Here is a 22,860-nt window from a genome sequence, read left to right on the forward strand (position 1 = left end):
GGAGTGAAACTTTTTCCAGATAATGACAATTTACAGGACATTGCAAAGCTGTCCTTCCTGATTCTTGATGAGCTTATAAGTATAGCCACATTAGCGGTTTGTCTGATTGGCAGTAAAGAGGAAGCTAGCTAGTCCCTCTTAACTGGCTCCTACCTTTCAATAGCAGAGTCTGGTGGCTGTCCTTCCCCTATCCAGGCATCCTTGTAACTACTCCCATGTGGCAGCTATAGCAAGAGGAATCATCTTGATAAGCTTGAGCCTGGGGCCCTGGCTGTCTTTTCTTCTTAGTGTTTACTTTCCTGAGTACGTCAGTAAATATCAGTTTCAGGTTGGATGTGTCCTGGTTTGAATGGAGTCTTGGATGTCTGAGAGAGTTGTAGATCTTATGCCAACTGAGTGGAGCTAAATGATGGCTGAAGAAGTTTATGCATTGGATGACAAAATGAACTACAAAAAGGGTGTAGTTAGCTTTTTCCAGCCACTCCCTTTTAATTAACCAAGTGGGACATTCTCTTTAGTCACTGTCCTCAGCTTCAGGCCTACATAGAGATTCTTCTTTGAACATCTAAGGGAAAGCAATAGAGAGGCCAATGCGACCTAGCACCATAGCCCCTCACTAGATCACCAACACTCTTTTAGGAGAAGTCCCATATCCAAGTTTGATATACCTTGGGACATTTATAAAAATAATAAGCATGTCACTTGGATTCTCTGTCATTTACTTCCTTAGACCCTGCTGTGGGTGGCGTGGGGTGGAGAAGGAGAGGCAGTTAGGTAGCAAAGTGGATAAACCACTGGGTATAGGTTCAGGAAGCCCTAAATTCAAATCCGGGCTCTGACCCTTATCAGCTTTGTGACCCTTGACAAGTGACATACCCTCTTTCCTGCCTTACAGTTTCTTCAACTGTAAAATGTGGAGAACAGTACCTACCTCACAGAGTGATTGGGAGGACCGAATGAGAGAAGTACTGAGCGCAGTGCCTGGCACACAGTAGGCACTTAATGAATGCTTATTCCATTTCTTCCTTTCCCTTCCACTTTTACCCTGGCTTTCAGTCATAGAGAACCTCTCTTCTTTCTTTATATTTCTTTCATACGCTGCTACTCACTACTTCCTCAAAAGCCATATTCGCTGGTCAGCCGGGCCAGTGCTTGGTCTCTCCTTTTTGTGGATAGTTATCTCCTACATAAACTTCCCCTACCATCTCTGCCCAAAGGACACAAGGATAAAGCTCTCTCAAACTAAGGTAAAATCTAAACCTGGACACATCCCTCCTGAGACTGATGTTTGGTCATAAAGCAGAAAAGCTAGCCAGGGCCCCAGGCTCAACTTCAGTCCCCCTGTTCGAGCTGCCAGATGGTCACATTCATCAGGATGCCAGGGGAAGGGCACCTGTCTCACCTCACCTACCCTTCCAGCAAGTGGCTCAAAGGGTCCTCATATGCCTGCAACTAGAATGAGCAAAGAGAGGAAAAGGAGAGGAATCAATTCTGTTTTAAAGGACAATCGAGACTCTTTCGGTTCAGTTGCTCATAAGGGAGTGGCTTCATCATTTCCAAAGATCCTGAGTGCAGATTCACACATGACCAGCTTTTCATTCCCAATGTACCAAAATAATAAGTTAGCAAACTGAGTTGGCCAGAATTAGGAAGGGCAGCTTTGAGTATGCATTTCTATAGCTCATATTTTGACTACTATACATTAATGAATGTAATAGAACACCACTCTGCTCTAAAATATGATATGATGATTACAGAGATGTAGGAAAGAATTATATGAACTTATGAAAAGTATATAGAAAGTACATAGTGACTACAGCCATGTAAAAGGGAAAAAAGTAATTAAAACTGAATGATATGAAATTATAATGAATAAGCTTAAACCCAAAGACTTGAGAATGTATCTTGCAGAGGTGGAAAACTATGGGTAGAGAATACTTCATAAAATGTTGAATTCAATGTGTAGGTTAGTTTTGCTAAGCTTTTTTTTTTCTATTCTTTATTATAAGGGATGGCTTTCTTAGGGAAATTTGGGATAGGCCTATATTAGGCAATTAGGTAATGCAAAAAAACACAAGATTTCAATGCAAATAAAAGTGAATAAGACTACAAGATAGTAGGTTAAAATACCCATGAGTTTTAAATCCTTTCATAGCACACAGGGAAATAAATCTAACTGATTGCTATCAACAAGCTTTCCAATAAGTATTGTCTTTAGGGGAAAAAAATAGATGGGTTTAATTTCACAGGCATAAAAAAGCACAGGCAAATAACATAGCTTTACAAATCAGAAACACAGCTGAAGTTTGTGTTATAGCCCAAAGGAAAAAAAAATTTAAAAGCACCTACCTTCGCACCCAACTCGTTATAATGCAACTTCAAAGCGGTTAGTCTTTCATCAAGTTCTTTGGGATTTTCAGTCTGTTGTTTCTGCACAATCTGCCGACCAGTTTTTATCACATTTTCTACCTCAGACTTCACCTCACTGAGGCTTTTGTATAATTTCTAGGTCAAGACACACAACAAACAATGTAAGATATGGACAGTGAAACATAATGAATGTTAGCAAACAAGCAAAATACCAGGGGCAGGCATTCTCTAGTGGTAATTGCTCTTGTAACACTGTACAGATCAGCTGTCATTAAATCATCTGTCCTTTTTCATTTTCAGTTTTTAGAAGTAGCATTGGATTGGGTATGGTGGTACACAGAGGAGGCTGAGTTTGGTTGATCTCTTGAGCTCATGAGTTCTAAAGCCAGCAGGAATAAGTCATTTGGGGTATCCCAGGAGCAGAGGACCACCACATTGCCTAAAGAGGGGTCAGCCAGTCCATGTTAAGAAATGGAACAGGTCGAAGCTCCCATGGTAATCATTAGTAGGAACAGGGCCAGAAACAGCCCCTGCACTTTCAGCCTTGGCAAGGTAAGGAGACCCATTCTTATTTTTTTATAGTGTTTGAACTTACAAACACAGATATAGTTCATGGCTAAAAATAGTAATTTATTAATGTATACATGTGTATATATTATACGTGTGTATACATGTATGTATATGCACATAGCATATATTTACATACAAAATGAGGCCAAGCTATTTTCTATCCTTTTTTTTTAGCATATTTCAGAAGGCCTTGGCAATTATTTTGTGTGGATTTACTAAGTTGGCTTTTTTCATTAAGTTGGCATATTAGTTTTTACAGAGCTGGTAAGTGATGCAGAGAAGTCAATCTTATCTAACTCCCTCTGCCCACACACACTATTTTTTTTCCCCAGTGAAGTTCTATTCTGATACTTCCTCATGGACTTGAGCTTACCCAAGTTATATAGTCTCTCCCAGTGAAGTGTCAGCGTCGGTATGTCCTCCTAAGATGGGAAGGTTTCAAATACCACCCTGGTGATGTAATGTTATTTAGAGTCCAACCTACATTAATTTGGGGGAGGCTCATCACCCAAGCTGGAGGAGCATTAGGTGATTACTGCAGCTCATGAAATTGTCTACTAAGGCATACAGAAGTTGCCACCTGCAAGGGCGGAGAGAGAATACATACTCATGTAATCACAGCCCTTTTTGTAAATATTGAAGTATTACCAGGATAGTGAGAGGAGTTTTCCTGAGCTATTACATTAATTAAAATACTGCACTTTGGTTATGTTTTATATTTCATGTCAGCATCTCTGGGTATTTGGAAACTGCTACAATTCTCTTCTTTCTATCCACCTCATTTTCCTATGCAGCTCAAATACTATCTCTGCCATGACAATGCCACATTTCCTGGATGCTAAATCCCTACTTTATTGATAATACCAATAATTATTGCCCAGATTTTTCTAGTGAGCAAGTTAAAGTAATAAAGTCAGATAAAAATACTTCTGTTACAAAAAAATTATTGCTTTTTATGCCATTAAAATTTATATTGTCTTCTCCCCTTAGACTTTATATATTAAACACTTGATTTGTTACCTTTTTAATGCAATAATCAAAGTATTATAATTACTGGTGTATACACCTCATTCTTTAATAGAATATAAGCTCAATAAAGGCCGGAAGGATGATTTAGGAAAACTATATCTTACTCAGCACCTAAACTAGTACCTTGCAATATCTTAATATGCACACGTGGATTATGTTATCATAAGGGGAAAGGGCTTATTACATTTGAATTTTGTTGTTCTTGCCCCCCCCCCTTTTTTTAAGTAAAATCTTCTTGAAGGCAAAATCCATGCATATCATAGTTTCTATACAGTGTTTAAAATATTAAAGCAATAATGAAAGAGAGAAAAGTATAAAGAAAATATTAGTTCTAAATTATGATATAATTCAGTGGGTTAATTTTTTTTATTCTTGATACCTTCCCTAAAGCTATACTAAACCAACCATTGACTTGAAGAGTTCCTGCATTTTAACGTGCCATGTCACACATATAACTGGTATACAGGTGTGGCTTTGCCTCAGTTTATATCTACTAGCAAAAATACTGTTTTATTTAATGGCATCATTACAGATATATTACTAATGAAGTGTCCACTTTCTGAATGTTTCAACATAATAGTCTCCTTTGATCTGTGTTTTGCTGTCCAAAGAGAAATGTAAGGACTAAGATGTGTTCAAGAATATACATACACCCATGTACACATGTATGAATATGTATAGATAATGTATCTAATACATGGCTTGAATAATTGAAATTTCAGCAAAAATGCAGACATAAAATCTCTTACAAGCAACCTAAACCTTTTGTTGCAAAATATGTAATGAAGCAGCCAAATCATCACACTTCCCTCAAAATATTTCATATAATCAAAAGCATCTTTGCATTTTTTAAAAGTTCTTGCCTTTTTTTTTACCAGATATACATACCATGCAATGATCCAGCTGTGACTGCACTACTTCCTGCTCAATGCTCTTCATTTCCAATACAGGGAATTGCGTTTTCACTTCATCTAACACTCTCTTACTTTCCTCTAGTCGCTGCTCAAAATTGGCTGGCTTTTGGAATAAGCGGAACTTTACAGAAACATCCTGCAATTTTTTCTGTAAAGGCAAAGTAAATTACTAGGAAATATTCTGAAATAAAAAAAAAAAAACATGTTCCAACTTATTTCTGTAAATATCATCGATTTATGGAGCCCCGTCAAAAAGTTATTAAGCTTGTTGTACCTCGATATTTGCTTTTTGCCTTCTTCCTAGATATTCTTTCTTATTAAAACAGTTACAAGCTTGCATTTAGATAGTGCTATATGTCTAGGAGAGGCAGCTAGATGGCCCAGTGGATAGAGATCTGGGCCTAGAGTCAGAAAGACCTAAGTTCAAATCCACATTCAGATACTTACTGGTTGTGCGACCCTGGGCAAGTCACTTAATTTTTGTTTACCTTAAGCCACTGGAGAAGGAAATGGCAAATCACCCAAATATCTTTGCCAAGAAAACCTCATGAACAGTATGGTCCAAAAGGTCATAAAGCATCAGACACGAATGAACAACAACACATGTTTACACAGTAACTTCTTATTAAGTTTATAAATACGTCTTATCATTTTCTCCCCAACCTAAACCTTAGCACAATGATAGTCCATGCATGTAAAACCACTTATCTAACATCAACCATCATGTTGACAAAGTAAAAATATTTCATTATATTCTAAAATTTTATCTAAAGTCTAGGCTTATTAACATACCTGTGCTACTTCAATCTGGGTAAGAACCCTCTTGGCAGTATCCTTTCCTTGGTTACGCTTCTTCATTTCTTCTAAGCTAATCTCATGGCTTGTTAAATCGGATTGGATTTTCTGTTGGGAGGAAAGCATATAATAATTAGTCTTTTGGCAGTCATTATAAACAGTATTCATTTAATTTACACATTTGCACATCTCCAGGGGTGTATATATCTACATTTTAATTGATGTCTTTTGTCTTGACATCAGCAGTAATTGGAGAGGGATGGGGTGGGAATTCCCCATCCCTACCTCTTCAGAGTTTTTTCATGCATTCCTCAACAAATATGCATACATTTTGTTTCTACTTGTTTGCTAACACAAAAAGCACTGCTGTGAATTCTTTGAAATCAGCTGGATTTTTAAAATTTTGTTTTATATTTTCTTCATGTATAATAAATTCAGCTGTACAGTTGTTGTGTTATAATGTATGGGCTGTTTAGTTGCTTTTTAAAAATAATCTCAAATTATTATTGAGAACAATTAGAACAACTGACAACTCTACCAAAAATATATCAGTGTGCTTTTCTTCCCATGGCCCTTAAAAACTGAGTTACTGGGGTTTTTTAAACCATCTTTGACATTTCATAGGATATGAACTAAAGATTCAGAAGTGTTTAATTTGTACTTCTGTTTTCAAATGGTCAACTATAATTCATAAATCCCCTTTTGAAAATTGTTTTCCTTGTTTGATCACTTATCGCTCTTGGTTATTATTATACTATTTGTATATATTTGTATATTTGTATTAAACTATTTGTTTATTTGAATTCCTTTTTTAATCTTGCATATTTTAATTTAGCCAGTAATATCTGATGAAACTATTTCCATAGTTTCTCTTATTCTATCTTCATTAATCACTTTTTACTAAAAACTATTTTAATTCTGTGTAATCAAAATTTTGCCTTTTATGGGATCCTCTATCCCTTCTTTGGTTTAGAATTCTCCCCAAGCCACATTCCTAAAACACATATATCGCCTTCTGATCTTTTATAAATTTATTTTTTCTTTTTTAATAATACTTTTTTATATTGAAGGCATACACTATTTTGATTTTGGTAGATTGTACATGCTTTTGGCAAAATTTAATTTCTGTCAAACTACTTTTTATTTACGCATTTCCTAGGAGTTTTTGTCAAACAAAGAAATCCTCTCTCCAATAATTTATTTTATTGGGTTGATCTAACAATCAGCTACTGTTTTTGTTTGCTCCTGTTTCTTATTTATCTAATCTGTTCCACTGTCTTATGTTTCTGCTGTTTTTGTTTGTTTCTTTTATCTTATCTTAATCGGTGCAAAATAATTTTGATGATTACCGATTTAGTATTGCATTGACTTTCACTTTTTTTATTTTTTTACTATCATCCTATATTCCTCCAAATAGATTTTGATTTCGTTTAAAGTACTCTCCTTAAAAATTTAATTGATGTTATTAGATATAAAGCAAGATTATATTTTTATTATATTGATATGGAAAAATTATAAGCAATGAATCTTGCTAATTATGTGTCTTTTTCTTAAAATCATTTCTAATCTCATTTATAACTAATCACATAGCTACAACTATTACACATAACTTGGTAAGCTAATGATATTTTATTCATTTTCAAGTTGTTTTGAATGAAATTTCTGTGATTATTATTTATTCCTGACATTTTTGAGTGCTTTATAGAAATTCAGTTTTTGTGGATTTATCTTGTATCCTGTAAGCTTCTTGCAAATATTGTCTTATATCATTTCATTTATGATTCTCTGGAGACATTTTTAAGTATATCAAGCCATGTGAAAAGATATAATTTTGTCTTCTCATTAGAAATATTCATATCTTTGATTTTGTAACTTTGGATTATTACTATATTTAACATTTCTATAACTATGTCAAATAATAGTGGAGAGAGAGGGAATTCTTGCTTTGTCACTATTTCTATAAGGAATTCTAGTGTTTTTCCACTATAGATCCTGTCATGACTATGTTTTAAGGTGTTTTTTTAATGTCTTTTCTTTCTTTCTTTTTTTTTTTTTTTGCAGGGGGGAAGGCAGGGTGATTGGGGTTAAGTGACTTGCCCAAGGTCACACAGATAGTAAGTGTGTCAAGTGTCTGAGGCTGCATTTGAACTCAGGTCCTCCTGACTCCAGGGCCGGTGCTCTACTCACTGCGCCACCTAGCTGCCCCTTTAAGGATTTTTTTTTAAACATAAATGCGTATTGCATTTCATCAAAAACTTCTTTTGCTATCTACCAAATGCTTGGTGTATTAATTCTCTACATTTTAGTGATGTGTGTGTTTTTCTTTAGGAGACATTTTCACCAATATCCTATCAGTTGCAAGTTATCTTATTGCTATAATTATCTTTAACATCACTACTTAATATTCCATTTATTTTTCCTTTGATTGACTTACCAATCACAGTATCATGAGGGTTTGCATTTAAGTCTATGTCTTTTGTTCACATTTTCTTTGTTTGTTACTGTTTTATTATTTTGATGAACTCCATCCTCCAGTCTGGAAAGAACTGGCAGATGTGGTTGCTGAACAAATGTTAGAGATGTTTTCAAGTTCACAATAAAGCAACTATTCATTATTTCTATTTTTATATATGTTTATGATTGCTCTATTCCTATCATATGGTTAATTTTGTACAAGCATAATAGGATGATGAGAAATATATGCATTATTTCATATTCCCATTCAGAAGTCATCACAAGGCAGATGAATCTAACTGAAAGATAGAGCTGATTCACTCTTATTTTGTTTGTTTTCTCTGCAAGGGAGAAAGATCTTCACCTTCCAAATAACGCAACAAGAAAATGACTTCTTTCCATATGCAAGAGAAATATGGAGATAGAGGACATTCAACTGCCCTTGATGAACCGAAGCCCTCTTTGCCCAAATGAACTACATCCTCAGGTCTAGAAAGAACCAGCAAATGTGGCTACTTAGCAAATGCTTGTGATATTTGCTGGAACATAGGAAATGAGAGAGGTACAAGAGTGAGAAGGGTCAATGTTTTAATTTTCAACAAAGGGAAGATAATTGACTCTGGAAATTATAAACCTGTGGGCTTGTCTTCTATTCCTGGTAAAATTCTAGAGCAGATTAATGAAGAAACGGTTGGTGAACATCTAGATGAGTAAAAAGTTATTACAAAGAGGTAGTACGGTTTCATCAAGAACAAAATATGTGAGACTAAGCTTATTTCCTTTTTTGAAAGAATGAAAAACTAGTAGAGTAGGAGAATGTTGTGAATATAGTTTACCAAATTTTAGCAAATCTGAGGTAATTATCTCCTACTGTTCTTGTGGGGCAGATGAAGAGGTAAGAATAGCATTATATTCTTTAATCATACTGAAATATATTCAAAGTCTCTCCCAAAATCATGTCTACACCTGGCTTTGGGGTTACTGATTCTACTTGCTTCTCTTAATTTGCCAAATATAGCAGAATGTGAGTGACTAAAACATTCATTCATTGACTTGGCCATATGTCAATAAACCCAATTCTGCCGATCAATTTCAGCAAGAACCATTTTATGCTAAAATGACCAAAACACGAATTTAAGTCAATAAATATTTCTATAACGTATCAGAAAATGAATATTTTCTTTCACCTTCATGCATTTTAACCGGCTGTTCTCCATACCTCAATTCTATCCCAACTCATCTCTGGCTGTTGGCTTCCTTGGCTTCCTTCAAATTTGTTAAAATCCTACTTTCTTCAAGAAACTTTTCTTAGTCCCCTTAAATGATGGTCTCTTCCCTCTGAGTTTATTTCTAATTTATCCTCTGTATATCTTGTTTGCACATAGTTGTTTGTATATTATCTCATCCATTAGACTGTGAGCGCCTTGAAAGTAGAACTTTTACTTTCTTTGTATCCCTAGCATTTGCACATTGCCCAACACAAATATGTGCCAATAAATGCTTGTTAAAATGACTTGATTAACACTCTTAATGCCCATCTCCATGCTTTCGAAATTATCTGTTTTTCCATCAATTTGATGGAAAGTTGGAGGAGTCGCCACATACTTGCAGCCTTAAAACAAGCAGGTTAGTTCTGAAAACTTTATCTAACACAGCCGGTTAAAAGTGTAGTAGAGGAAAAAATCAGTTATAGAAGAATAATCCAGCTCTTGAGACAATCACTGTTTGCCTTCTCTCTTGTGACTCTTTCAGAATTCAGTAAGTGGTAGAAGGATTAGAGAAGATTTTCTTCTCCTCAGCAATACTATCTTGTATTAATGTGGTTACCCTTATGCAGAGCAGGCCCAGAGTCCAGCTTTGGAAGTAAACTGAACTGCTGAGATCAACAGACTCTCCAGGGCCTGGTACTCTATCCATTTTGCCACCTAACTATTCATTCTAGGTATTAAACATAAGTATTTCTTCTACTTATTCCATCCATATTGCATTACAATCAACTCTCTAGGATTCAATGTACATATTCCTTTATTCCCCTATTTATCCTGGAGCATAAAGAAATTGTTGGTAAGGAAGGTATAGGGAGGGGAAGCACTTCCAAGTCTAAAAATTGAAAGCTTAGCAAAGAAATAAATATTTATATATCTTCCAAACTCTCATACATAAAAATGTGCACATCCAAAGTGAGACAAGGAACATTTGGTGAGTTTTATCATTTATTAGGTTAGCTATTATTGTCTCCTTTTTAAGCGATTTTTAATTTTTAGGCATATCTTAATAGATTTTCAAAAGGAACTTCTCAAACATAATAGCTAGAATTTACATAGTGCTCTAAAGTTTATAAAGCAATTTACAAATCCTATATCATTTTATCCTCATCACTATCCGGGAAAGTCTTAGCATTCCCACTGTATAGATGAGAACACTGAGGCACAGAAAGTTCAAGTGACTTGGCCAAGGTCACAAAGCTAGTCATTGTCTGAGGATGGATGGATTTGATCTCATCTTCTTCACTCCAGACCTAATGCTGTATTCAGTGAGCCACCTACATGTTCTCGTTTTGCCCTAATTCATATGTAATGAAAATAAATCACTTGCATAAAACCAAAAGTAAAGAATAATACTCAAATTTAGAAAGCAAAGGAAAAGCTATGTCCAAATATCTATCTTCAAACCTAGCTTGTAAAAGAGCTTTATACCTTCTTCCCTACAAAGCCCACTTCTTTTCTAAAGCAAATACACAAATATATAATCAAGGAAAAAAACTTCAGAAAGGCAACTGGTTTGGAAGAAAGAACATTGAACTTCATCTCAGAAGATCTGTTTGATCCTAGGGATTCTAGTAGCATAGACTTGAGGAAGGGATTGTACAGACTTACCTCTAGAATTCTCTTTCTCCTGTGTATGTATATAATTCCAGAAGCGGGTACCTACATCCCTGTACTTGGAACAGGCCTTCTCCCTTGTCCTAGGTATTTTCATTGTATAATATATTAAGTCTTGATTAAACAGAATGACATATTCCCTAATCTTGCTAGAAAACCAGTGTTTATGTATTGTTACTGGGAAGTGGTTACAAATACAAACTCTAAGAAAACATTATAGTCTATACTAACCTTGAAAAACATTGAGTGCCCCTGGCGGGAAGTTCAAGACATTAATTTCTGTAATTAGTGAGATGTAACTTAACTTAAATGAACTTACAGATACAAGTAATCCTCAAAGACAGTAAGGAATGAAACCTTTCACATTATTCGAATTCTACAGCAGAACAACCCTACTATCACCACTTGGTGGAGGCAGACACCCAAAGTACTGATTTTATTTAACAAAAACCAAATACAATTTAAAATAGAAGAGTACAAGCAAAAATAGTGTCACTTTTCTGACCCGTCCCGCCTTAATGAGTTAAGCTAATTACTTTATTTAAGGCATCATCAATACCCCTTAATCTCCTCCTACTAAGGACATACATTCAAGTCATATTTATACATAGTGTGTTATGATTCATTTTTTTAAATTATATTCACATCTGTAATGATTGGAAAATACTGTTTTGATATTCCTGTGGTAACCTCTACTTGCATAGGCTATTTCCACTTGAGAGCTTATTTCACAGACTTTATCTTGTTACCATAGACTGTATTTTCTCCCAAAGGGACTTCAACTACAAAACTTTAGACTGAGCTTTAGAAAATCTAAAACTTGAAGAATATCTGCACAGCTGATAACTCTGTTCCAGAAAACAATTTACTTGCAGTCATCTTAAAATAAAATCTTCAAGAAGAATGTTTCAATGGCTTTTTTAGGCTGCCTGAATTTTCCAATACGATATATTACTTTTAGGTGACTTCACTGTCAGATGCAATTTTGTAAATGCAGGTACAGCATGAACTGCAAAAAATACCAAACCAAGATTTCTTGATGTTCTAAAGTCTGCTAGCTCAAGGAAAGTTTAGATTCCAAAATTTATATGGACGGTATCACTTTTCATATGCATTACATTATTATATAAAATGACACATCTTAACTCTTCAGGGGCTCTTGAACTTTTTGTGTGTCATGGACTCCTTTTGCAGCCAGGACTTAAAATAAAATACAAAGAATTATAAATGGAGCCAATTATATTGAAATACAATTAACAGAATTTTAGAAAAAAGAAGTTCATGGCCCCTAAGTTAATTATTCCTGGGAGCCTAAACTTGTCAAAGTTGAGGGCAAAGAAACATTTTAATGCAATTTCAATTTTTTTGATGATAGATTTTGTTTCTATTCAGCTATATTTATATAGATGGAGGACTGGATCAAGTTGGTGAGGTTAAGGAGATGAGACAATTGTTTGGGACTTTCATGGAATCACCTTCTGAAGGGTGTGGACATGTCCATTGAAAGAAACCTGAAAGGACCAGGGGCCAAGTCCTGGGCTTGCATATTCATAGATAGATTCAGAATTCATTCAGCACCAATTATTAAGTCTCAGCACTGGGGACTGACATGATTGACTCCAGATATTGTGGATTACAGTCACTCCTTTGTACTGATTTATAAAAAAAGAATATTCTAAGGCTAAGTCAGATGGAAAAAGAGAGGGAAAAGGGCAGCAGAGGTCAGGAAGGATTTGGGGCTGGAAAAAGTCTGTGCATCTTCATAACTTCCCCAGGGGAGCCCCTAATGACATTCTTACAGAGGCAAGGGCAAAAGAACCTTAAAATTGCACATGATTTCCTGGAAGCAGCATTTAGAGGGAGGGGCATAAGCTCTTCATCATGTGGCCCTTGGAGATGATGGAAGTACATGACCCAGCTTCCTGGGTAGAGGAGATTTAGAGATTTCCCATACAAAATGGTACTCAAACTTTTTGGTCTCAGGGCCGCATTACACTCTTAAAAAGTACTGCATAGCCCAAAGAGCTTTTGTTTATGTGGCATATATCTATCAAAATTTGCCATATTAGAAACTAAAACTGACAAATTTTTAAATATTTAATAATTCATTTAAAAAAGCAATAATAAATCCAGTATGAGTTATCATAAAGAAATTTTTGTTTAAGAAAACTATTTTCCAAAAAAAAAGTTAGTGAGAAGAATAGCATTGGTTTTTATATTTTTGCAATCTGCTTTAATGCCTGGCTTAACAGAAGACAGCCAGATTCTCATATCTGTTTCTGCATTCAATCTGTTATGACAAGTTATTTTGATGAAAATCTAGTGCTCTTCTCAAGACAGCCTATAAAGCAATGTTATCTGTTCTGTATTCTCTAACAAGTTGTTTAGTTTTTCTCAATTCTATAAATATCAATATCTATCTATATAGATGCATGTCTATATATGTATAATATCTAGGAAAAAATATAAATATATTCTTCTAGAATAGCAGATCTTTATGTGGAACATATATATATATGCATATATATACACACAAATCTAATCTTTATGTGTCACCATAAGGATACTAATTATGTCATAACAACAATGCCTTATATATCTTAGATGACTAAGGATATTTACACTATAAAAATCAGGTTCTACAAATATATTCATATTAGTTCACTTGACCTTCCAATACAAGGTGTGTACACGCTTATTCTAGGCAAAATGAAAATTTTAATTTTACTTCCAAGATCCTCTCCTACCAAGGAATCTCACAGTCAATCAATCAATTAACAAGCACATATTAAGCACCTACTATGTAGCTGGTGGGCAGCTAGGTGGCACAATAGAGCACTAGGCTTGGAATCAGGGAAACTCATGTTCGTGAGTTCAGGTTTGACCTCATACACTTAATAGCTATGTGACCCTGGGCAAGTCACTTAACCCTGTTTGCCTCAGTTCCTCATCTGTAAAAATGAACTGGAGAAGGAAATTGCAAAAAGCTCCAATGTCTTTGCCAAGAATCCAGAAATGGGGTCACAAAGAGTCAGACACAACTGAAATGACTGAACGATGACACGTACCAGGCTTAGGCTTTAGGCTTTGAGGATAAAAACAAAACGGTAACATTCAAAGAACTTACATTCCATCAAGGGAGACAACATACACAAACATAGCAATATTTTTTGAAAATGCAAGGATTGGCTTCCCACCAGCAGCCCCATTCCCAGATGGGGTGGCTTTGGCTAGCATAGCCAACCCAGCACTATGGCAGTTCTCCATACTGGACAAAGTGAGCCCTGGGGCATGGGGTGGTGGTGGGGAAGGTAAAACACTGGACCTGAGAGGAGAACCAATGCACAGAGACCCATTCTTGGAGACCTGTGTCATTTTATTATATATAGAGAGAGAAACAGTAACTGTCTTGACATATATATATATCTATATCTATATCTATATCTATATCTATATCTATATCTATATCTATATATATATATATATATGGAGAAACAGTGTCTCAGCCAAGAGTCTGTCTGGGGGGAGTATCTATCTGCCTGCCCCTGATTCACTGCTGTAAGTAATATATTTATGTACGTATTTGTAAATGTCATAGAAGCCTACATACTTGTCGTGTCTACAATCTGCAGCTGTGTGCTGTCTGTCAGGAAAAAGAATCCTTCCCTTCTCTGTGCCTCTCTGTTGACCCCGGGTCTCTGGGCTTCCACTCTGTTCCACTTGCTCTGAAGGGTATGGGAGGGGAGTGGAAGGAGCGGGGAAAGGGAGGAGGCCCTCAGTCAGGGCAGTTCAGGTGGAGAAGGGCCTGGTACACATGAAAAATCAAGATCTCTCTCTCTCTCTCTCTCTCTCTCTCTCTCTCTCTCTCTGCCCCACCCTATCCCTCCCTCCCTCCCCTCCTCTGTTTCATGCCACTGAGTTTTCGTTCTCTATATTGGTTTTACTGTTACTTTTGTTTTAACCACCATTCTGACATCCGTCCCATCCCATCTATTCCCCAAGCCTGCTGGCATTCACTCTGGCCCTATGACAGCAGAAGTGCCCCATCCCCTCCCTTAGGTGAAATCAGACATGGGCCATGTGTCTGTGTAGGGCAGCACACACTCCAAGAACTGATCATTTTTCTCATCAGGGCCTCAGCCTGTATAGTTTCTGATACTGTCTCTGTCTCCACTTCTATACCTGGCCCATGACCACAAAGTAGGGCCAACTACTGCCCTACCCTCCCTTTCAAAAGAAAACAAGCCCCCTCCAACCCAAGAGGAACACAGGCTTTGTTCCTACTGTCCTGTGCCAATTAAGAGACTGCTTCAGAAGTTTCATTTCTTTTTAGCCCAAACTCCATGTAATAAAGTTCCTAGAGTACAAAAAAAATGCAAGGTAATTTTGAAGAAGGCACTAAAAACTAGGGAGATCAGAAAACACTTCATGTAGAAGGTAAAGCTTAAAATGAATATTTTTTGTAGGCTGATAAGGTGATAGACTGCATGGGGCCTTAGATCATCCCCCTCAATTTACAGATGAGGAAATTGAGGCACATAGCGCATGATTTTCTCAGGGTCACACAACTAGTAAGTATCTGAGGTGGGATCTGAAGCCGGGTCCTCCTGACTCAGGTCCTCCGCTTTATCCACTCTCCCATGTTGCTTCTCTAAAGCCAATGAGTAAATGCTTACATCATTTACTTAGTTGTATGATCTTAGGTCAGGTGAACTCCTTGATCCTTAGTATCTTTGTCTATTAAATGAGGATAACTACATGAACTAGCTACTATGCAGAGTTATTGCAAAGATCAAATTAATGCTTTGTAAAACAAAGCAATATGCAAATGTATGCCATTATCATTACCTCTTCCTTCTTCATCTCCTGCCCAGAACCTCCTTGTACGTTTTCGCTTCACCACATCCATTTATCAAAACACATCTGTCCTTTATGTCATATAAAATATTATTCATTTTTGTAATACAATATCTTTCTTCTCAGTTACCTTGTGACATATACGCTACCAGCATCCTTATCCCATTTTACACATGAATAAATGAAGATTGAGAGGTTGAAAGACCCCTTGATGCTCTTACATAGCTGGTGATTATCTGAGTCAGATTTTAAACCCAGGTCTCCAGATTCCAAGGCCAGCATGCATCCGCTACACCATGCTGACTTAGGCCCACCTAAATAGTGACGAACAAAGTCCTGCCATAAATATTATTGCTTAATCTTGCTTCCCAAGTAAAATGTCTTTGTCTGAAATACTCTATTAACTGTTTTCAATGATCAGGTTCAAGGAATCACAAACTATTGGAAAGAAAAGGGACTTTAAAGATGTTCTAATCTAATCCCTTCACCCAATTGATAGAGAAAACTAATTTAATTTAAAGAGCATGATTATAGAGCTAATTAACAGCAAAGGTGAGATTTGAACCTATGTCTTCTGACTTTTTCTACTATGCCACAAAGCAGGAGCTTTCTAAAGGTATACTTTAACACAGAATGATTAGATCTAATAGTGGAATTTCAGGGCATGGGTAGGCTAATTTGTAAATATATCTGAGGGGCAGGTAGACCTTTCAGCAATGCTCATATTACATCAGGTATATGTAGAGCTGGCCTTGATCATACACGTGTGTGTGTGTATTTATTTAAACACTCACACTCACACCAAGAAGTTGTAATCTAAAGCAAAGACCAAAAACCTTTGTGATTACTATTTATAGGGAAAAAATGTAGACTAAAAACAAATGAAGAATAAAATAAAAAGTGAAGGGCCACAACCATGTTCTGAAAATGAGTTGGCAAGCTAATTCAAATATTACCTTGCCACTTCAACATCAATTCCTTTGAATATTTAACAATTATAATTGAATGTCCTTATTTAAAGACATACTTTAAAAGATTAACATTTTTCAAGTACTACTTTCATTATCACATTTAAAATAAGAATCCCAAATGTCTAGATGAAATAAAGAATATGCTTTAACTTGGCTTCTTCAGCTCTATTTTTTTGGGTCTTCTTTTTGGTGCTTGATCTAGAAGTTATGAAAATAGGTTGTTCTGTCTGGTTTGGATGCCAGGATAGATGTCACTGGAAGAGTTCAGATGTGGGGACCTAAGATTGAATACTACAATTTTAATTTAGCTCTCTATTTTCCTTCTTTATGATATAGTTGTAGAATGTCAAATCATTATAATTTCCATTGATATTTATATACCTTAGATGACTAAGGATATTGACAATACAAAAATATTAGTATCTACAAATATATTCACACTAGTTCACCTGACCTCCCAACACTAGGTGTACAAATGCTCACGCTAGGTAAAATTAAAATTTTAATTTTACCTTCAAGATCCTTTCCTACCAAGGAATCTTACTGCCAATGAACCAACCAATCAATCATTTAACAAGAACTTATCAAGGATCTACTATGTCAGACATTGTGTTAGGCTCTGAGGTTACAAAGAAAAAAGGTAAAACCGCACTCAAGGAGCTAACATTTTGTCAGGGGAGACAACTTGTACAAACAGAAGAACACAGCATTTGACTCAGGCTGTTCTGATGAGACAGCAACTTGGTAAAGGCAATGCTTTATGTTACATTTTTAACCAAATTGTCCTAGGAGCCTAGGGCAGCTGTGTGGTACAGTGAATATGGTGCCTGGACTGGAGTCAGGAAAATTCATCTTCCTGAGTTCAAATTGGCTCTTTCTGTGTACAAATGAGCTGGAGAAGGAAGTGGTAAACCACTCTGCTATCACTGTCAAGTAAATCCCCAAGGGGGCCACAATCACAGAGTCAGAAATGACAGAGCAACAACAAACTTAACATCTTCACTTTTTGCTGTTAGGATACTCAGTCTTCCTTCTGGCCTCTGAACTGATGCCATCGGAATAGAACGGTAAAGCCAAGTTAGGCTTCACTGCAATGGTGCTTTTACCTTCAAGTTTCTTTCAGAAATCTATTTTATATAGACTTTCCTTTTAAACCCACAGCAAATAAGCTAAAACTTTTTTAAACCATCAAAAGTAAAATAAATAAATTAAAAATGAACCCCAGCACACCCAGATGCATCTCCATCCACTTCAAGAAGTCTGTAACAGACTCTTATTCAACAAATGAAAGCAACATAAGTAAAATGACTTCCCATACACAGCATACCTGAGCTTCCTGGGGAACATGCGCTGCATCTACTCTGTCTGTGATGTAGACTGTTAACTGTCTGTCAATGAACGTCAGAGACTCTTGAATCAGACGTAGGGTTTTGTCAATCTCCTGGGCAGACTGGATACTCTGTTCCAGAAACTTCTGTCTCCTTACAGCCTAAAAGAGAAATAAAGATAAGCTGTTGAAAATGTGAAACTCAGGTCTGTCTTCTTTCCCATATGATTATATAACATCCATGAATTTTCCTGACTGCCACAGCCACCTTTTTATAAGATAAATTTCTCAGCCTGCTTCCACTCATTCAGCTCTGCTTCAAAAAATAAGAGAATAATTAGAAGGAAATTCCACAGTGGAAGTCTCAGATATCAGGACTTTCCACAACCTTCCAAAACAAAAATACACATCATGGAATTCTGTAGGGACTCGAAGACAGCAAAAACACTCTGGTAGATGCAATCTGTTATTCTAAGATTCCTTGTGATCTTATTATGTAGTTCAAGAGATTTGGTTTACTTAGAATAGGGTCACCGTCATCACAATCCCATCCGAGATAGATAATCCATTTCAACCACTGACAAGCAGAGGCACACACACTCTGTTGAGAATCAGATGCTTTTCAACAAGGAATTTTAAATAGCTGTCTGGATCAGCATCTGAATTCTTTTCTTTGACAAGATGCTAACTACCACTGAGGGGGCAATGTTTATTCCTGCTTTCAATTAAGACTTGGGATTGTGCCTGTTCTTTTAGCAATTTCATCAGTAATGTTGTTCAAGCAGCCTAAACAATATGATCCTAATAAAGGTGTAATTAATCTTGAGCATTATGATAGGTGTGACAGAATTTTTTTTTCAAATATAAATAGAATGCTGAACAGGAAAAAATGGAATCCTCTTAAGGATGCTTTTACCTTGAAAGAAGAGTAATAAAAATGAAAAAAAAAGAATGGACATAGGTGCTTCTGGAATGTCTAATATATTTCTAGCATGCAGTGATACAGCAGTCATTATTTTCTGCAGCAAAGCAAGCACCCAATTTCTTAAAAAACACTATGTTTTGGGTCATGACCCAAGCTTGTCTGCTAAAACATAAATGTGGACTTATAAATACTTTATTTTAGGTTTCTTAACAGGAGAGAGAGAGAGAGAGAGAGAGAGAGAGAGAGAGAGAGAGAGAGAGAGAGAGAGAGAGAAAGAAGCAAGGGGCAGAAAAAGAGGAGATAGGGTGACCAAAGAGAGAGTACTGCTCTGGGCCAGACCCCAGTAAGGAGATAAGTATGCACTAAGAGAATTCAATGATGTCTTTTTCCTTAAGGTAAGAAGAAGAAAGGAACAAGTACTGGTCAACTAACTTCTGCCTCCATAGTGATACATACGTGTTGCTGAATTCTGTTTTCTATTCTTTCAAACTATTCCCCATTACATTTTATGTGTTCATTCCATTCATGTCATGGTTAAGATTGTTAACTTGCTATTTCTTTCCATTACATTCTATAAAAATCTTTCTTCTTTGCCCTCAAAGAGAAGGAATGGAGGGCAGTCAAACTCTGGAGTTTCTTAAACTTGTCTTTCACTAAAAATTAACTATTTTCATTATCTTTTCATGTGATTATTTACAACCTGAAAATATTTTAAGCTGTTTGTATCCTTTGAGCACTTATCTATTGGTCAATGGGCTTTGGTGTTATGATTGTGCCAATTATATATTTCAGATATGAGAATTTAGTTGATGAGATTTGATGCAAAAATTTCCCTCAAGCTACCATTTTTCTTCTAATTCTTTCTTAATTGATTTTGTTTTGTTTTGCCCTGCTCCATTCAAACTGGCAAAGATTGGAAAAAAAAAGAGGGAAGTATTAAATAGGGAGGAACTAGAGGAAAGAGAGCTATTAAGTGACCTAACTGTTATGGACTTCAAATTGGAATTCTTCAAGAAAAGTTATTACACTGTCTGAACACTTTGACCCATGAATTGCAGACCTGGTTACGTACTCCAAGGAAGTCAAGAAACAATATAACAATTTACACAATGAAGACAACAATATAAAGGAACCAACCACCACCAGGAAGTAGCCCTCTGAGTAATGAGAAATCTAATGAAGGTCGTGAGCAGGAGATCATGTCTTTATATTAGATATATTTGCTTTTTTTTTACTTATTACAACAGAATGTTCAATCAAGGTGAGAAGGAGAGAATGAGATATACAGATGAAAGCTATCAAAAAAGTAATTTAAAAAATGATGAGATCATTGCAGGGAGAAATTTGCATTTATTAAACTTACCACACAATTTCCCAAAGGCTTTCCAGTCCTCTCTACTCCTATGCATCTGATCTATACAGAGATGTATGAGGGCACACATAACACACACACACACACACACACACACACACACACAGAGTTGTATCAGTCTATAGACAGTCCAACTAACTCATAGGTACAAGAATACTTTTCCTGCGTTAGGCCAGTCTGTGTATCATTCAGAAGGTTCTGGTATGTTCTAGAATTTGGTTAATTAGTTTAATGTTAAATTCAAAAAGGAACACTGAGAAAAACTTTTCATTTATAGGGAATGATCAGGAGTCTGCTGGAGCTAGCTTGCACTAGCACTGGATAGCTGATTGTTAAATTTTCAGGGTAGGCTGTCAGTAAATACTACAAAGTAGGACTTGATTTATTTCTTTATTGACTTTGTAAATTTAAAAAAGTGATGGAGAAAATGTTATTAATGGAAATTAAACTTAGAAGTGTGTCACATGCATACATTTTTTTTTCCCTTGGTGAGCTGAGTGTTGAGAATTTATCAGCACATCGCTGGAATGCTTCTGATTCACTCTCTAATATATAAACATTCACTATGAAAATGTCAAACACCTCTGACAAATGTGTAATTCCTTTTTTTATGCCTCACTTAGTAATCATCATAGTGCTTTTGAACAAAATTATTTGTAGTTTTATCTTTCAAGGAGTCCTGTATGATTTTAGCATAAGCATGGCAAATATTAAATTGTAAGAGAAACTTAAAGGCAACATTTTGCTCTACAAAATAAATGCTTTTTATAGTTAACCTTGTGATCTCTTGTAGTTTCTGAACCTTTTAGTCTATTGTGTCCATAAAGATTTAAACTACCATAGAATATCAATAACAAAAACCTACCTACTCCCCTTCTCATATTTGTCAGAGATACCTTGTGCACATATAGACTATTTTCATGCAAATATTATAGAGATGGGAAAAAGGACACATGAGCTAGTTCATACTTATATTTTCTTGAGTATATTTTCCCTAAAATAATGTCCCTTAGCTTTAAAAACTTTTAGTATCTTTCCCTCTTTCACAAATTTTGAAACAATCTTTTAAGGCTCTAAAAATTTTGCTACTGTCAACAGAGCTATTTTCTATATATGTTTAGTCCAGTCCATCTGTTTTCCCCACTGGAATATAATGTAATGTCACCACTAACACTTATAGCAAAAGGAATTTGTTATATATAGAAATTTTGGCAAATCTTTTCTATGTTTCACGTTTGCTCCTCCCCACCACCACTGCCACCACTTTCTTCCAGTTTAATCTTTAATTATATTTATTATATAGGGATAAATTCATTTAATTGAGTCTTTCAGCAAGTTTTCTTCTAACTTGTCTTCCTGCCACCATTTCTTGATGTTTTATAAGGGTAATAGGTTTTTACAATACTCAGCTGTAAAAATTTTACGGATGTATATATAGTCTAATTAGTGTAGGTCTTGGAAGCCACATTTCTCTGCTCAAATGGAAATTTGCTGAGTAGGCGGGTTTTTTTGCCATCTTGGTCTTACAGAGACTGATTTACTCTGATGACTGCTCCTCAGCAAATGATGAGAGTGTGTAACAATATCCGTTCTTTCTCATTTTTAAGTATCAATATTTATGTTTTATTGCTGCCCTGTCCCTTCCACCCATTTTAGAATATTAGTTCTTGAGTATTCTGAGACTCTAACTTGCCCTGTAACATACTAATTCATTATATTGGCAACTGCCTTAAGTTCACAAGATAACATTTGAACACAATTCTGAGTAAGAAGAAGCTGGCTTTGAAACTGTTCCTTTTCAATGAGGTTGAATATTGTGCATCCACTAGAATATATCTTTGCTCTGAACTTCCTAGGCAAATTGTAAAATTTGGCATAACTAAGCTTACACTTTGCCATCTGGTCTGTAGCTAGCTATTCTAGAATATGGAAATTAGATTAGATTAAATTGCATCAAAATGACCATTATGATGACAGTTTAATGTTATACTTCCCAAGGTTTTTTTTTTTCCATTTTTAAGTAGGGATATTTGGAGTCAACAATCTAGAGGCATCTAGTGGCACAGCACATAGGGAACTGGACTGAAAGTCTCCTCTCCTCTCTTCCCCTCGTCTTCCCTCCCCTCGTCTTCCCTTCTCTCCTCTCCTCCATAGAATGTTCTGCCCAGAGAACTTGGGATTTACCAGATAGATTTCTTTCTCAAAGACCAAGCTTTAAACCCAGTTCTCTCTGGACCTCATCGACTGGACAACCATAGGTCCCTGCCCAAGCACCACTTAATGGCTATTTTTGGGCCCTCTTAGCTCAGAGTGAATGTAAATAGTAACTGCTTCTCTTTTGGCCAGCAACCCTGAGAGTCTTCCCCTTCCAGTTTGATTTTTTTTTAAATAAAG

General features: G+C 36.0%; 1 protein-coding gene across 6 annotated transcripts in view; it reads right to left on the reverse strand.

Annotated features, from left to right (window-relative positions):
- DMD (dystrophin) overlaps window positions 1–22,860 on the reverse strand; it is a 1,925,924-nt gene that overhangs the window by 1,427,953 nt on the left and 475,111 nt on the right. For all 6 annotated transcript variants that reach the window (XM_036747778.1, XM_036747779.1, XM_036747772.1 and 3 more), the window contains 4 exons: window positions 18,170–18,331; window positions 5,676–5,786; window positions 4,858–5,031; window positions 2,350–2,505 (listed from right to left, as the gene is read on the reverse strand). In XM_036747778.1, the coding sequence (XP_036603673.1) occupies window positions 2,350–2,505; window positions 4,858–5,031; window positions 5,676–5,786; window positions 18,170–18,331 (603 nt within the window). The remainder of the gene's footprint in view (window positions 1–2,349; window positions 2,506–4,857; window positions 5,032–5,675; window positions 5,787–18,169; window positions 18,332–22,860) is intronic.

The sequence above is a fragment of the Trichosurus vulpecula genome, chromosome 2 (assembly GCF_011100635.1).
Source record: "Trichosurus vulpecula isolate mTriVul1 chromosome 2, mTriVul1.pri, whole genome shotgun sequence".
Lineage (NCBI taxonomy): Eukaryota > Metazoa > Chordata > Mammalia > Diprotodontia > Phalangeridae > Trichosurus > Trichosurus vulpecula.